The sequence below is a fragment of the Eubalaena glacialis genome, chromosome 5 (assembly GCF_028564815.1).
Source record: "Eubalaena glacialis isolate mEubGla1 chromosome 5, mEubGla1.1.hap2.+ XY, whole genome shotgun sequence".
Lineage (NCBI taxonomy): Eukaryota > Metazoa > Chordata > Mammalia > Artiodactyla > Balaenidae > Eubalaena > Eubalaena glacialis.
In genome coordinates, this window is record NC_083720.1 from 57,451,778 (window position 1) to 57,468,261 (window position 16,484).

Below are 16,484 nucleotides of genomic sequence, written 5' to 3' on the forward strand. Positions count from 1 at the left end.
TAAATAGATGGTGATGGAGTACTGATATTCTTGGCAGCCAAGGCAGATTGAAATTTAGAATGACTTTCCATTTTATTTTAGGATTAGAGTGGATTTTCAACCCGGCTGACATAGAGGCTGAGCGCTATCCCAAAATAATTCAGGGATGTAGTCCAAGTATGAATGTTCTTTAGGTGTCCCAGGTAATTCAAATGCACAGGCAGTGCTGAGAACAGCTGACCTGTATAAAACAAAGCAGGAAGGTTTATTGGACTTTAAGAAAATTACTTAAGCCCCACATGGTAGAAGGTAAACTATATGTCTTTTCTTCTATACTTGGCTTAAATGTAACAACAAACTACAGATAATCTCCAGTGGAGTTCAAAGCTGAGTGTCTAATTTTCAGCCTAAGGAGCCCTTATCGGAAGTGGCTAAAATAATCAACTTTATTCTCCTGAGTACTTGTTTTCTTGTGTAGTCCGGGTTCTACCTTCCTTTGCTTTTAAGTAAGCTGACCTGTGCTAGAATATGGTTTCGTTAAGCCAGTGCTATTGTGAATGTATGCAGAAGTCTCAGTGTCGTTTTATCAATTTCTCAGGGTTCAATTAAGTCCAAGCTATTGCTTGGTGAGTAAGAACCAACCTATGGATCACTTAGCAACTGTGTGACTTCAGGCAAGTTACCTCCATGGGTATTGGTTTCTACATTTACCCCATAGTGCTATTGTGAAAATTAAATAAGCTTTGAATGGACACATGGTAAGCAATCAATGAGTGTTAGGGAATATCACTACCCATTTTAAGTACAGACACGTTATCAGCTATATCATTAAGGAGATTTTGCCTTCTTCCAGTATGTTCTGGGAAATGTCTGCTACCAATTATCGATACTGATTGCCACCTAGAAAAGTTTCTCTTCCCATTGATCAGTTGCAATATGTAAGTTTCTTGCTCAGCATAGTATCTCCGCTTTACTTCAGGGCTCTCTGTCAAGCTAGGTGAAGATAATACATGCTATGTTTAGTTAATTCATAATCTGCCAATATAAGCAGTTGTTAAAAAAATAAAGTTAAATATTAAAAAAAACAGACATGCCATGACTATTTTGTTTCCCCCAGAATACAAGAATTAACTTAATTACATGGTTTGTTATTAATTTTATTTCTTAACACACAGAATATGTATAATGAGATCCAAGGGGCAGAAGCACTGGTGATTCAAAAACTTTAACAGACTATAATGAATTTCACAAACTATGGGCGCCAAAGTGTTACAATTTTAGCACTTCTAAAGTGAAAATTAAGATATCAGTGAAGGAAAAAAAAAAGATATCAGTGAAGCAATGTGTACAAAATGTCAATGTATATAAAGTTGTGTGAAAAAAAAAGATCAGAGACTTGGAAAAGGTCATAAGGTTAAAAAAAAGGAATAAAGTATTTTATTTTATATATGGCTCCCCATGTATCTTCTAAATATGAAATGTAAACAGACTTAGAAAGCCAAATAGTAGTACTAATAATAAAATATGATGGTCTTATGATGTTATTGTTTGTGGACTTGTTTTTCCCTCATGCTTAGAAATGTGCATTTTCTATAAGCTTAAGAATTTGACCATTTTTCTCAAGGAGGTGGGAATTGAAATAAGTTGGTCTTGTGGCATTTAATATTGAAATACTATATGGCAAATATTGGATAGTATTGGTTACATTTTCAAATTATGGTTAAAAATTAAACTCCAGTCAGTGTTTCTGAACACTTGCCCTTCTGTATAAGAATCACTTTTGAGTCCTCATGTTAGGGTCAAGTTGTGAGTATCCTCATTTCCCTAAAGAATCGTGAGATGCCAACATGCTTGCTTATTATTTATTTGGTGAATTTATTTTGCATTTTTCTTCTGAAAAGTTCAACTTTTAATACAAATAATTCACCCTCCTCGAAAGATTCTTCAATACACAAGTATAAAACAAAGAAGAAATAAGAAAGAAAGTAGCAGACAAGAGGCAATATCTACGAATATGGTAACTCCAGTTAGGCACCAATTAGGATTTATTAACTCTCCAGTATAGATGAGACTATTCTTGAAAATCGAGACATTCATTATCTTTTTTTCTTTTTTTTAATGCTAGCATGGTGGGAAGAATTCATTTCCTCCAAGTTTATGGAATTTTTCTTAGTGACCGTTATCAGCTCCCTAAATCTTTGGCCTATGGACAAAATTTTGAGCTCAACTCACCATTATAATTTATAGAACACTTCATAATATAAAATCTGACTCACTTATAAGATCAAATTGGATTTTCATTGTATTTAAAATGGAGAGATTATCATTTATATTTACAGAAGTTGAATCCTGGCTCAGAAGAATTAAGTCAGTAGCCCAAGCTTGTTCAACTTCTAGTTGACATCAGGAAAACAAATTATGGTTTCCTGATTTGAAAGTCCATGGGTTTCCCCAAATACAATGTTAGTTATCTGATAAGAGAGGACTGGAATGTAAATTTGAAGTGGTTTTCCCCACATGAATGAGTGGACAGAGACCTAGTCCACTTAATTTGGTTTTGTTTGGTATTGGTATTTTCTCTGCATTAAAAGAATAAAAAATATGAAAATAAGGTTATAAAGATTATTTTAACATTTTTATAGTTACTAAACACTTTCAACATAAAATACATAACAATATATTTGAGTGTTTTATAAAATAAGTACAGTTATTAGAATTAAATGCTGGTTCTCAATGCCCTACAGGTGGAGTGATCCAGGAATGGAACACCAATTTAAATTTGAACGATGATTAACCTCTTTCATAAATGTGAAACCTAAGTCCAACTGCTTTACTTCCCTTTTCTTCCCATCATATCGCAGGCTCCATGACCCACTATATAAGTTTCTTATTGCTGCTATAACAAATTACCAAGAATTAATGGCTTAAAGCTATGCTTATTTGTTTTACCTTATAGTTTTTGATGTCAGAAATCCAAAATGGGTCTTTCTGGGCTAAAATCAACATGAGGCAGTGTTTATGCTGGAGGCTCTAGAGGAAAATATGGTCCCCTCCTTACCTTTAATAGCTTCTAGAGGCCACCAGCATTCCTTGGAATGTGGCCCCTTCCCCTCCAATGCTCGAGAAGGTGAGTACAGATCTCACATTGCATCACTCTGACCTCATTTTCCACCTTCCCTTTCTCCTTTTAATAATCCTGTGATTACACCTGGCCCAGCCAGATAATCTAAAATAAATTCCCTATTTTAAGGTCAGTTGATTATCAAACTTAATTCTATCTGCAATCTTAAATTCCCCTTTGCATGTAAAATCACCTAGTCACATGTTCCAGGGATTAGGATGTGGACGTCATCAGGGTCCACCTTCCTGCCTTCCAAAACCACTTTCACTGATTTTTCTGGAGTCGTTTGACTTGTATTAAGGAATGAAAATGAGCATATAGTGGGCATTGAATAGGCTATTCCTTAGGGACACTGGTAACTTTTCTTTTAAACAAAGTACAGATAAAATAAAACAAGTAAACCGGCAAGGATGACAGAGGAAATGGGTTCACCGGGGTAGCAGAAGTTTCACATAGGTAGCAGAAGATTCTGTCTTGAATCTAGTTAGGTTTCAGCTCAGTTTAATAATTAAATGCTTAAGTAACACTTCGGAGCCTTGTTCCATTTGTCTGTCTTGACTCCTGTCAGACACTTTAATCCATCCATACCAGGAAAAGCTACTTAAGGACACAGACCTCCATTCCACAGAATATGAAAGCCCAATGTTTTTAAAATGCATGTAATTTCCCAAACAGATTTTACCAGGTGCAGTTTCGATGAAATGTCTGAGATAGAAAAGAAAAACAGAGAAAAAAATCTGGAGCATCTGTTTGAGTGGATCCTAAAATGCAAGTTTTATTTTCATTCATTTCAGTACGGGAGAATTGATTCAGGTGTTTATGAGGCAGGCTCCTGTCTGTGCTTCTAAACTTCTATGTATTTTAAGAGGTAGCTTTTTAAAGGTTATTTTTTGTCCTTGTTGTTGTTTATTTGTTCATTTTTAGTGCTTTATAGTTGGAAACCTGGGCAGGTCTTTTGGAGTTCCACTTGGTTCTTCAGCATTGCTCCCTTGAACTGCTGCAGACTAATTCCAACTGTGTAGTTTAAGACACAGGTTTATCGACCTCATTCAGCTGCTTCTGGAACTGCATGGGTGTGTAGCGTAGTCATGCAAAGCAACTGAGAGGCTTGTGAACTGAGCTTTTGATGAATATCACAATAGCCAAAAGAAAAAAAGGAGAAAGAAACCTTCGCTTATATTCTGTGAGTGCTTTTGTATGATTAATCTACACTTGCCCAACTGAGCTTAAGGCCTAAATTTACAGCAGGTAGATTTTTCAGCACAGTGGTAGGCGCAAAGCAAGTGCTTAGTAAGTCTTTGTTGGATTGAATATTATTGCAAAGATCGTCTTTTTCTCATTAGTTGCCTGTCAGTATTCTCTTTCCCTAACTAGGACTCCCTCTGCCTTCCTGTTTCTCTGTGCATGTAAACATAGAAACTTCCAAGGGACTGTGTAGGGTCTCAAATGAATTGGCAGGTGAAATCTAATCAATGGCTCAGCATGTTTTCACCACTGAATTTCATACCAACCTTGCTAACCTCTGCTATTCGAAGCATACATTTAAGCGACGAATGAGATCTCACAGCCTCTAACCCACAGTAGGAACTCAACTGAACATTTTTTGGGGTTGAGTCAAAGAAGAAATCACAGAAGAGGTGGTTTCAGAGGATAGGGAAGATTTCGATAAGCATATTCCATGGAGCTGACATTCCAGAGAATTTCTTTACTAGTTACAAACACTTCTCTCAAAGATGTTGTCATCTTTGTAACTTTTCATCAAGGTAATTGACTGAAATGTTTGGTTGGTATACATATTTTTGTTCATGGTTCTCGTTTCATGAGTAAATGCACTTCAAGTTGCATTCATGTTTTCAAGACCGTACAATGTACTAAGGAATTTCTTAATGGGTGAGCAAAGAGTACTTTAAAATCATGGATTTCAGCCATTTATTCACTTATTGAACAAACCTATCTTCTTATAGTATCAAAGAATTAAGGAACTGGAAAGGATGTTAACTATCATTTGTTATAACTCTTTCCTTTTAAAGTTGAAGATGAAACTGAAAGATTGATCTTTCCACCAGATTTTACTCTTAGTATCAGAGCAAGTACTTGACTCCAAGTCTCCTGATTCTCCAGTTCAGAGCCATTTGCAAAAAGGACAGTAAATATTAAAACAGGCTAACAAATGACAATTGAATCTAAACTATTTTCAAGGTACTGTTGAGGTATAATTGCTACACACTGTTTATGAGGACTTTACACACTGGTTGAAAAGTCCACAATAACTTGAAAAATGTTAATAAAATAGAAAAGTCGTATTTTTACATTTGATTTTTTACATTTCTATATGGTTGAAAAAATTTTAAAACAGCATTTTATGAATTAGGAAAATTATATGAAATTCCAGTTCCTATTTCCATAAATAATGTATTATTGGAACATGACCATTCTTATTCATTTATGTATCTTCAATGACTGTTTTTGCAGGACAATGTCAGAATGAGTAATTGTGGCAGAGACCTATGACCTACAAAGCCTAAGATATTTACTCTCTGGCCCTTCACAGAAAAAGTTTGCCAGATCCTCAACTAGGCTTAATGGAAACCAGCAAAAAGAGAAAAACTAGATCAAACAACGTGTCCACAAAATAAAGGACCCACAGTTTGTGTTTTAGAGCACAATATCTTTTTTAGAAGTTTTCAGAAAAAAATGTTTGCCTATATTTACTAAGAGTTTTAGGCTTCGTCTCTTCTGTTTTCTGATATTTTTCATTAGAAAAAAAATAGGAGACAGGCTTGTATTTTAGGCTAGAGTATTTCTTGCAGTAGTTTGAATATTAAATTCATTATTTTTTTTTCATTTGCAAAATCAGAATATCAACATGACCCATGTGAAATGAATAGCTCCTATTTTAACCATCATTATTGTTCTTTTGCAATATTAAATTGTTCGTGATCTAGTGGACTAAGAACTATAAAGTATAACGTGCATTCTTAGTTTCTGCAGGACAAATATACACAATAATGTCAAATATGTAATTGCATGCAAGTCAAAAGAAATTCAGTTATTTAACTTCTCCTTCCCCAAATGAGTGTTTTAATTAACCAATCCAAATGTCTCAGCATGTTTCTTTTTAATACCTTTTCATCTGCTATTGACTTGAAAGAAAGAAAGACAGTTTGAAGTACAGAACAACCTTAACATGTTAGCAAAGGAAGATGCCCCCAAAAAGTTAAAAGACCTCATTAAAGTTTGTTTGGAGATTCTGCCAGACATATTCCAGCTAATGCACTATGGAATCCTAGATATGTTTGTTCACTAGCCACTGACACTGGTTGAAAATGCTTGCAGATTAATCAAGTACCTGTTCATTTTCAAGGAAAGATCTCACTGTCTTAGATAGCTCCTCTCTAAAAGTAAAAAGCAAAAGCAGTGCTCCTTATAATTCAGCAATGTTCTGCTCCATGACTGTTTCAGTGCTTTATGACTGACAAAGAGAGTCATTAGAAGTCTGTTTGATGGACATAACTAAGTGAATTGGAAAAAAGTAAAAAAGCCTTTTCATCCCATTCAGAAATAATTGATGTGACTGAGACAGCTGTATGTGAGTTCCAGATAAGGAGACGATTTATGGAGAAACTATTGAAGCTGAAAAGGAAGGTGCAAATTTAAAGTTCCCCATAAAGTTGTCTGTAAGACACAGAGCAGCATTCAATAGGGAAAGAGATTTAACCTGAAGTTCTTTCCAGAGGCATCCTTAGAGTTCTATCCTCTTGCAAATGAAGTCCTCATAAAAGTAGTTTCACTAGGTTGATGGACTCCAAGGGGAAACTTTCTACATTCTTAACCTGATGCTGTGTTTTCTCTTTTACTGTAAGCAATGTATATAATAGGATATTCCTAAAGTTCAACTCTTTTCTTTTCCCTTTTCAAAAATTGGCCACTGCCCTATCAGAGAAAACAATCCATTATTATTGTGCAGGTTGTAACTTAGAAGATTTTGATAATGCAGATGGAAGGCCAATATTTTTAAGTGTGTCTGATTATGGGACTTAATATTTGCTTTTATGGTATGATGGTTACCTTTTAATCAATCTAACAATTAAGAATGGATAAAAATAAAATTTTCATTATTATCATATGTTTGCAAATATGCATCTGGTCTTTATTGCTTTTTTTAGAGACTATAAATGAACTTTGTGACAAAGATTTTTTTAAAATAGGTAGCACCTGGAAATGTTAAACATATTTGACAATGATTGCATTCTGAAAACAGAATAACATATTACTGTTAATTTCAGAATGAATTTTCTTAAAGGTGTAGATTATAAATAGTATATGCTATTATATCAGTACTGTCAAAAAAGGAGGGCAGTTATATGGTTCTCTAAAATTTTTAAAAATTAAAACTGAATCTGCAATATAGAAGGCAGTATTAGAATTTGACATCAATTTTCTATATATTAAAAAAAAAAACTTTTTAGAAAATTGTTCCAGTCCTCTAATGAATTTGAAATGTATGGACTTAACTTTCTTTGAACTCTCTGAATAAGACCAGGATGAGATCCGGCTTCTACTCCATATTTGAAGTGGGGATTGTGATAACTTTGTATGTGACCTCTAAACTAGCTAGACTGCCTAGATTTAGGTTTACTGTTTGGTAGTCCACATTATCAATTGCTGGGATGAAATTTTACAGAAAAGAAGAATGAATCAAATGCTCATCACCTTTTCCCTTCATGAATGCCTTACCCCTTGCAATACTGTCATTAGAACACAAGCATTGTTTCTGTCATCCAGACATATTCTAAATCCCCTCCTCATCTACGCAGACTGTCTTTCTCTTGATCCCAAGTTTACCAATACACCATTTTAACTTATGTTCATGTTTCCCAAATTTAAAAAAAATCCAAAATATTAATAAGCAAATGTATTTATTGAATATGTTACATTGTATATCCCCACAGCACCCAACTTAATCCTTACTTGCTATGCTTGTCTTTTCAAGGCTATGAGGTTGATTTTATGTGGAAATAATCATGGCAATCACATGTCCCTCACCTTGGGCTCATCAGAATTCTCAGTGAGGAGAGGAGGATAGGAAGACACAGCCATACCTATGGACTCCCACAGCATGAGGGAAAGAATAGAAGGGAGAAGACCTCTCCATTCACATCTGTATCCACTTCCCATGTGACCTCTAGATTTCTAGAACAGAAAGTGAATCAAATTATGTAAAGAATGGATAAAGATTATATAAAGAATGGACTGGTTCCCAGTCTATAGTAGTTTAAAGCAATGTCAATTCTAATGCATTTTCGTCAGCTGGGGCCTGGCATGAGGATGGAGGTACACCCCACACCCCAGGGATTGGATATTATCCAGAGTTACCTTTGAATATATGTGTGTCTTCAAGTGAAAGTCTCTAGTGTGTCGTAATGGAAACGAAAGATAATTGATGAATGTCATTCTTAAATAATTGAATATAAAAATATTCATGCTCAATAGAAATGATTAGATTCGAATAGTTTTTGAAAAACGTGGGTGTTACTGTATGTACCTATTTCTTTTACAAATAACTTGCATGTAGAACAATAAAAACTTAGTGCATGAATTGGAGAATTAGGTTTGAAATTTCATATGAATGTTTAAAATTATATTTAGAAACTTTGTAAATTACTGGGCCCGCTCTATATTTTCTTAAAAAAACAAAAACAAAAACCTAAAGCATAATGGGAGATAGCTCTAGTTATATAGCTGTGGCCTGAGGTATAATACCTTTTATAGTATATGTCTTTGAGCGAGCTTAAGGTTCTTCCGTATAAACTATCTCATTATTTCTCAGAGAATTTAAGTTAGTAAGGGGCAGGTATTATTTTCTGCATTTTACAGACCCTGAGCATAAGACACAAGAACCAAGGTCAGCTAAGTTGTCTGAGGTCAATAGGGAATCTATAATGTTGCTTGGAATAAAATTTTTTTTCCTATTATTTCTAATATACAGTATTTTTTCTCATTAAACACATACACACGCACACATACACACACACAAATCATACATGCAATTCCTCAATGAGTTTTATTGTTTACCTTGCCTTTGTGATTTTATTTTTAATTTCACTTTTCTATTAATTCTAGTTAGTTTACTTCCAGTTTCTGATTTCTTTCATTCCCCGACAACCTTATGTTATTAGGCATATTTTTGCTTGCCCTTTTTGTTGCATCTTCAACTATTTACCCTAAAGCAAAACTTTTTCAATAACAATGAAAAAAGACAAAAAAATAAAGATTTTACACAAATCTTTTTTTTCTTTTAACTGCTACCCCACATCTCTCTTATACCATATTTTAAAAATTAGTAGTCTGTCCCCACCTTCTCCATTTCTCCATATATTTACAAGTGGGTCTTTTACTTCTTCTGGCTTAATCTCCTAGAATTGTTCCCCAGAGTTCAGAAATTTTATAGCAAAAATGCCCTTCTAATGGATGAATCCAATGGACCTTTGGTAATCAGCATTCTTCTCAACATCTCTGATGGCTTTGATCACGTAAGATTTTATTCTCTTTCCTGAAATTAACAGCTTCCTTGGCTTCTGAGTTTCAAAAGTGACCTGGTTTTCTTACTCACCCTATTTTTTATCCTTTGCTGCTGGTCCCAGATATGAAATCTATTATCAGCTTTCAAATATGTGTTATCTATCAAAATTATTTTAGAGATCTCGATCCAGAAACCCCTCCTTTGCAATGCCTGCCCTAAATTCCTAAGCAGGTTTCATGGCATTTTGGGGGTACCTTTATTTTACTGGAAACTTAATCATATTATATTTTGTTTTTATATAAGATTTTGAGTTTCTTAAATGTGTGTAGAATTATTGTTGGAACATCCTTGAAACCCTGGGACATAATGGGACAAAACAAGTGTAGGTATAATGACTAGATCCAGTCAGCCACACAGGTTTGCTTTGTAGTGGCCTTGCTGGCCATTCTCTTTGCTGTTCCGTCATTCTTTCTTAGCATAATTCTCTGCCTTCAACATTTCTTCTTCCTTCTCTTTTGCAGGGAATTGTCAGATCATGTATTCAATCTCACCCCTTTAATTAGATCATTTATTTGCCTAATAAAATCTTTGATTTCCACTCCCTCTTGTTTATAATTCTCACACATGTCCCATGCACAATTTTTGGAACAATTTTCTTGGAGACTTCTTTCTTGCATTACTTACTCAATTGTCAAGCACATCTTCATAGTTTCAAAGAGCTGGGAAGCTGACACTCTTCCTCAAGCTCTTCCGCTTTTTCCTGTTTTGTATAGACCAGCTTGCCTTTGCAAGACATGAAGTCATTTATCATCCTAGACAGAAAAATAGAAAGCTCAGACACCTCAGGTCACTAAATATCTTCATATTATACTTTTGCATCCCAAGATGAAATCATGGTTCTATTGATTCTCCAGGGAAATTTTATGAACACTTAGGGGACCAGCTGGCTTTCTGAAGCAGTTTAGTCTTTTTGACCAAATAGTCTTTTGACTGTAGGGTTTCTCCTTCCTCTCTGTGCCTCTTCATCACCTGGAGAGATTTTAGAAATGATTGATATCCAGTTCCACCCTGAATGCTGATTCACTGGGTTTAAGTTGAGGCCAGATATTTGCATTGTGTTTTCTCAAAAGTACTCTGGATGATTCTGAGGCACATCTAGGTTTAGGAATCGCCACTTAAACCACTCTGCTTCAGAGTATCAGTCATTAACAAAGTGACAGTTACATATACAATGCAAACTCATTCTCTCTGTCACACAGTCAACACATTGCTTACATTTCTGGTTTAGTCAATATATCTGAACTATATAAATAATACGAATTTCTGTGTCATAACTTCTGCCATAAAACCTATCTTCTCAATAGACCCAACCCAATGATGAAGGATAGTGTGTAAATACTTGTCTGTCTCCCGAACTATCTGCCTATCTATTTACCTATCTATCTAAATCTACATGTGTGATTTATTACTGAAATTAAAGCTTAATTCTTGCATTAATGGGTTCTCTTTCAGAATTCAGAATTCTGTACTAATTTGGTTCACATTACCAACTTAAATAGTTTGCCACAAGATTTTATTTATTTAAATTTATCAAAATAGAGTTTAAGAGGTAGTAATGTAATGTTTATATTGTATGTAGAGCTCTAATGGGATATTTTAAAGTGTAGATAAAAATGATAGATGGAGTATTTTATGATCCATTGTGTGATATTCTTTATTTTAGATTTTTATTATGAATCATTTTCCACTCATTTAGATATTATTTTAAATGAAAAAGCTTTTTATAAAAAGGAAGTATTAATGGATCTAAGCATTTGCTAGTATATATATTGATCTTAGTATTTTAAAATTACAACATTTTCCTTCCATCGTTAAATGTAATATGTAACCTACAATAATTCATGGGGATCAATATATTCACAATTAAAATAGGGTACGGAATCAAGAAAATGCACAGATTCACAGTAGTTATTACATAATACATAATAGAAAAATAATTATTTTATTTTTGACATTTTTCATTGCAAACATAGACTATCACCTGTCTCTGCTATTCTATAATTACTTTTGGTAGAAGTAGCATTTAAGCACAGATTCTGAGATTTCCACCTTTGTTCAAACATCACCCTCTTTTCTATTTTTATATCAAGATGGAACATTATCTCTCATAATTTCTTATTTCTCTTTGTCAATTTATTAGCATAATTTATGTATTTCTGTATTCATTTTGAACTTTCTCCTTGCATTAGTGGACTGATTCTAAAGATTTGAGAATCATTAAAATAGAATTAAAAATAACATTTGACCCTCCTTTTTCTTTTTATATGTTTTTCTTAACCCACTGCTATGTCTTGAAGTGATAATATGTTTTCCTGACTCTTGGCATCCTTTCCTAAATTCAACATTGTCATTAACATTTTATTGTTCGGTAGTATTTGCTGAGTATCTTCTGTGTGCAGAACAGTATAGTTTTAGGAGACTGTCACTGGTCTTACTTCTGAGGTGAGACCAAACATAAAACAATTCACAGAGAGTCTGCAGTCAGTTGGGAGTAATAAATGGGAAAAAAAGAAAATATGCACACATAAGATAAAGCATGGGAAATACATACTGATTTCTATGTTTATTAAGAAATAAGGTAAAATATCACAATCAGACTACTGTAAAGCAATATGAGAATTATTAGTGAAATAAGGAAAATGTTTCTAGAGATTTAGTTGCCAGTAAATTTTGGCCCATGGTGTGCATGCTGTTTGTACTAGAAATACTTCGTAATTGTTTTAAAATCTGCAGTCCCAATTCAGTGAAACATTATAAAGAAGAGAATGTGCTTTAAATGTTTTCCCTTTGTACGTTTGATTTTGAATTAGATTAAAAAGATTTTATAAAGACAGTACACTCCAAGTATGTACATGGAGGGAGAGGTACTGGGTTAGAAATACGAACAAAACAATATTCCTGGCCAATCTTCTATCTGAGACAAAATAAAAGGAAGATTTGTGGAACCATGTGTTTGTCTTTAGTAAAACAAATTTATAAATTTGGGGGAAATGTCACAATTCTTCTTAGCTTTCCCATTAATAACCTACCATATGTAGATAATCCTTAATATTTTAAAAATTCTACTGGTCCCAGTTGTGATTAGTGATTTCTACCAATAGTATTCAAGTTCTAAAAGTACCAAAAATGTTCTTTACCTTTCTCGCTATTCTGGCAACATTAGTTTTATACTTTATATTAGAAAGAACCAGTCTGAGTTATAGGTGCAAAAATCTGTACATTTATGCCACTTTCAAATCATACAAGAGCTTAATGAATACAGCTATTGCCAAGAATAATCTCCAACAAATATTACAGAACCTTTTTATATTTTTTTTTCCCAAAATATTATGTGTACATAGCCCTGACAATGAATGGCATTAATTTGTCCCCTTAATGAACCTAAAATGTTTTTGTTTTATTTTGTATTTATGATAACCTTTAAATTCCGTATATATTAAGTATTCTATCCAGCCAACAGTAGTAACATAGTAAATTGTGAAGTCCAATTGGGTAAAGATTTGCAGCACACTTTAAATACAACTTAAAGACTGTACATGATGTTACTTTTTTGAGCAAATTGTGAATAGTCATAGTAAAAGCACATACAACTAAAAATTTTGGTTTATTTTGAATTCCCTGGTTCAGGAATTTTTTGTCTATTATTTCAATACTACCCTTACACTTTCAGGGTCAATAGGTAATATATTTAAGATGAATGAAGTAAGAAATATATTCCGATTTCCTAGCACTACATCTAAATTCCTGTTTATCAGCTGTGCCTTTAATAGTTTGTCAACTGCCAGAACACTCAGTTTTAAACCATTTGCCTTATGGAAAAAGTATTTAAAAATGAAATCTTCTTACAATGGATTAGCTCTATATTTATTGCTCTCCAAAATCACTGACCCTTGTTTTTATAAGGAGTCTATTTGTGGAAAACATATTTGAAGTGAAGACTACAGAATAGAAAAATGGTGAATATGTGGAAGTAACATATCAGATTTACATGTGTGTGTTAGTGACATTGATGTTTCTTATTTCTGTTTCAGAAAGGGAATTTTCAGTTTTTCCATAATAAAATCTAAGCTCTAGGTATTGTCTCAGAAAATACAGAGTTAACCAAATAGATTTCAACATGTTATGTTAACCGTTTTGTATTGAATTGGTTGTCAGTCGACCTTAATGTATGTAATTTATGTATTTTTTAAATAAGATTATTTACAATCTTATACCTTAGTGACATTCAGAATCTTTTCTCTTACAGCCATTTCGTAGAGTGACGTTTTCTGTTGTGAGTCAGCCCCAGGACCCACATCAGGGGTCACTGCAGAGTTGCTATGACAGCGGGCTGGAGGAGTCAGAAACACCAAGCAGTAAGAGTTCATCAGGGCCAAGGCTGGGTGCCCTTCCACTCCCAGAGGACAACTATGAAAGGACCACGCCGGATGGCAGTGTTGGTGAGGCAGAGCATATGGAAAATGGTAGGGGCAAACACAACATCACACACATAATCACGCTAGTGAGCCGTAATAAGTAGACTTGCGAAGGTCAGTCTAAAACCAAAATAAAATAGCTGACACTAAACCTGTTATTTGAAATAATCAATATTTGCTAAAGGTACAGAAATGCCAGATAAAGGAACATAACTCTATAGATAAAATTCACCAAACTTGCACCATCATTTTAAAACAACCTGTCATAAATAAACACATTTACAAATAAATCAGAGTAGTACCTGTTATGGAAAAGACTAAACTAGTCCGTAATACCTAAACAATAGCCGCTAAGAAAGGTCTTGTGTGATTGTTTTCTTCTATTCATTTTTGTCATGCAACTATTTCTTCAATTGCAATCATCCAGTCTTGGTAAAAGGAAATGACAGCAAACACACCTTGCTGGATTCTTTCTTCTCCTAGGTATTTAGAAAAATATTTTCAAACCTCTCCCTTTCAAGTGATAACTGAAATGGAGTCAAAGAAGGAGAACAGTATTATCTTATTCTCCAAAATATATTGTAAATGCTATTAGAACTCCCCTCTTATTTAATTATAAGGTTTTTCTCATTTTTGTGCAAGGGAAAGGGAGGAAAGAAGATTATAGCACTCTATATTCTTATCCTGTTGTGAGATGGTTCTCATATTATCACAATTGGCCTTATGTACACTTTCCTTTAAGTTATAAAGTTAGATAGCAAGTAGTGCTTATGAAACTTTTCACATTTGTTTATGTTACCAAAGACAATTAGGTGATTTATATTTTAGATTTCAGGTTATAAGTAAATGCCTGAAGAATACATTTGTGTCAAATAATGGAATGGTAAAGTTCTTGCTAACTTTATTATTTCATATATAAAAATAGATTTGGTTATATGCAGAGAAAGGAAGGGGAATCACACACATTTTTATTTCTAGTGAAACCTTGAAGTGAATTTTGTCTTTCACCACTCCATCCGCCAAGTGAAGTAAGACACTCTAAATTTTTGTTATATGCCAGTTTCTTTAGTGATGTTATGCAAATAGAACATATTAGAGCAGGAGAAAGTCTGATTTTTTTTTCTGGACATTTACCTATGAATATTAAAACCCAACATTAGAGAATAATACATTGTAAATGACCTTAAGTGAAATTATTGTTAAATTAAATCATGTTAAATAATTATTTTTCCACACTGTTATCTGGTTGAGCAGATATGATATTGAGCAGGGTCTGATGATTGACAACTTTCTTGATTAATTAGCCAGAGATTAAATGCATTTTGCCTTATGGCTATGAAGTCATGCTTACCTGTGTGTATGGCGGTGTGTGCTTATGTGGATGGGAGTTTGACATGGTTTTTAAGAATTCACATTTTTTTTAGTATTTTTTAAAATAAGTATAAAAATTTTGGTATGAATTGCAATGCAGACGAATGTATATTTAAGGCAAATAGGTTTAAAATGCTTTGCACGAAAGTAAAAATTAATTAAAAATACCGTAATAATGTTTTGTATATACACACACCACCCCCCAGGAAGGCAGGATTAATTTACTTTAAGGGCAATAGTATATCTGCATTACCTTTTGATGATATCATATAATTTTATTTGTGTTTTAAAAAGTACTTGTCTCACTATAAACAACGTAAAGTACAATTAAATCTTTATTTTTTGGGTGTCAGCTATCATTGGCATTATAATCATGTTTTAATGTTATTTTCTGTTTTTTAAGTTTGAGGATTCAGTGCCATTAACATAAGAAAGAAATAATTAATAATAAACATAATTGTATAAAACAAACACATAGCAGTTACTTTTTAGGAAACATACATGTCATGGAAAACATAACTGGTGAGCTTGTTGAGAGGCTAGAAAGTTTACTGAGAAACATTTCCCAAGGAAGACTTTTAGTTATTTTTTATAACCATGTTTTCAGTCTTGTCAACGGCCAAGGAACACAATAATGTAACTGATTTTTCCTGATTTTGTGTGACTGACACTTGAAATTCAGTGTTTGTGTAACCATTTGTCATCTGCTAGCTGTGATTCATGTTAGCCCCGATCTATAGGTAATGACACAGGAGATGTGATTCACTTTGGGTGATCCAAATGTAGCAGTTGACATTTGAGTAAGAGTTTTGTTGGGTTCAGGTTTTCAGACTATTATCTAGCAGTAAAGTGCAATTGTATGCTTGAATTCTGGTAGTTTCGTCTTCAATATTAATGGAGCATTCTGGCATAAATAGAATTGGAGTTGAAACCTGTCAAATATTCATTTGTCACGTTTAATTGGAATCCAGGTAATCTGCAGTGTTTTGCTTGGTTAGGTTTTAATCAGGATTTG

The 16,484-nt window shown here is 33.6% G+C and overlaps 1 protein-coding gene across 2 annotated transcripts in view; it reads left to right on the forward strand.

Annotated features, from left to right (window-relative positions):
* PCDH7 (protocadherin 7) overlaps positions 1-16,484 on the forward strand; it is a 404,366-nt gene that overhangs the window by 178,966 nt on the left and 208,916 nt on the right. Inside the window, exon 2 of one of the 2 annotated variants that reach the window (XM_061191303.1) lies at positions 13,930-14,146. In XM_061191303.1, the coding sequence (XP_061047286.1) occupies positions 13,930-14,146 (217 nt within the window). The remainder of the gene's footprint in view (positions 1-13,929; positions 14,147-16,484) is intronic. The other variant, XM_061191304.1, reaches the window with a different exon arrangement.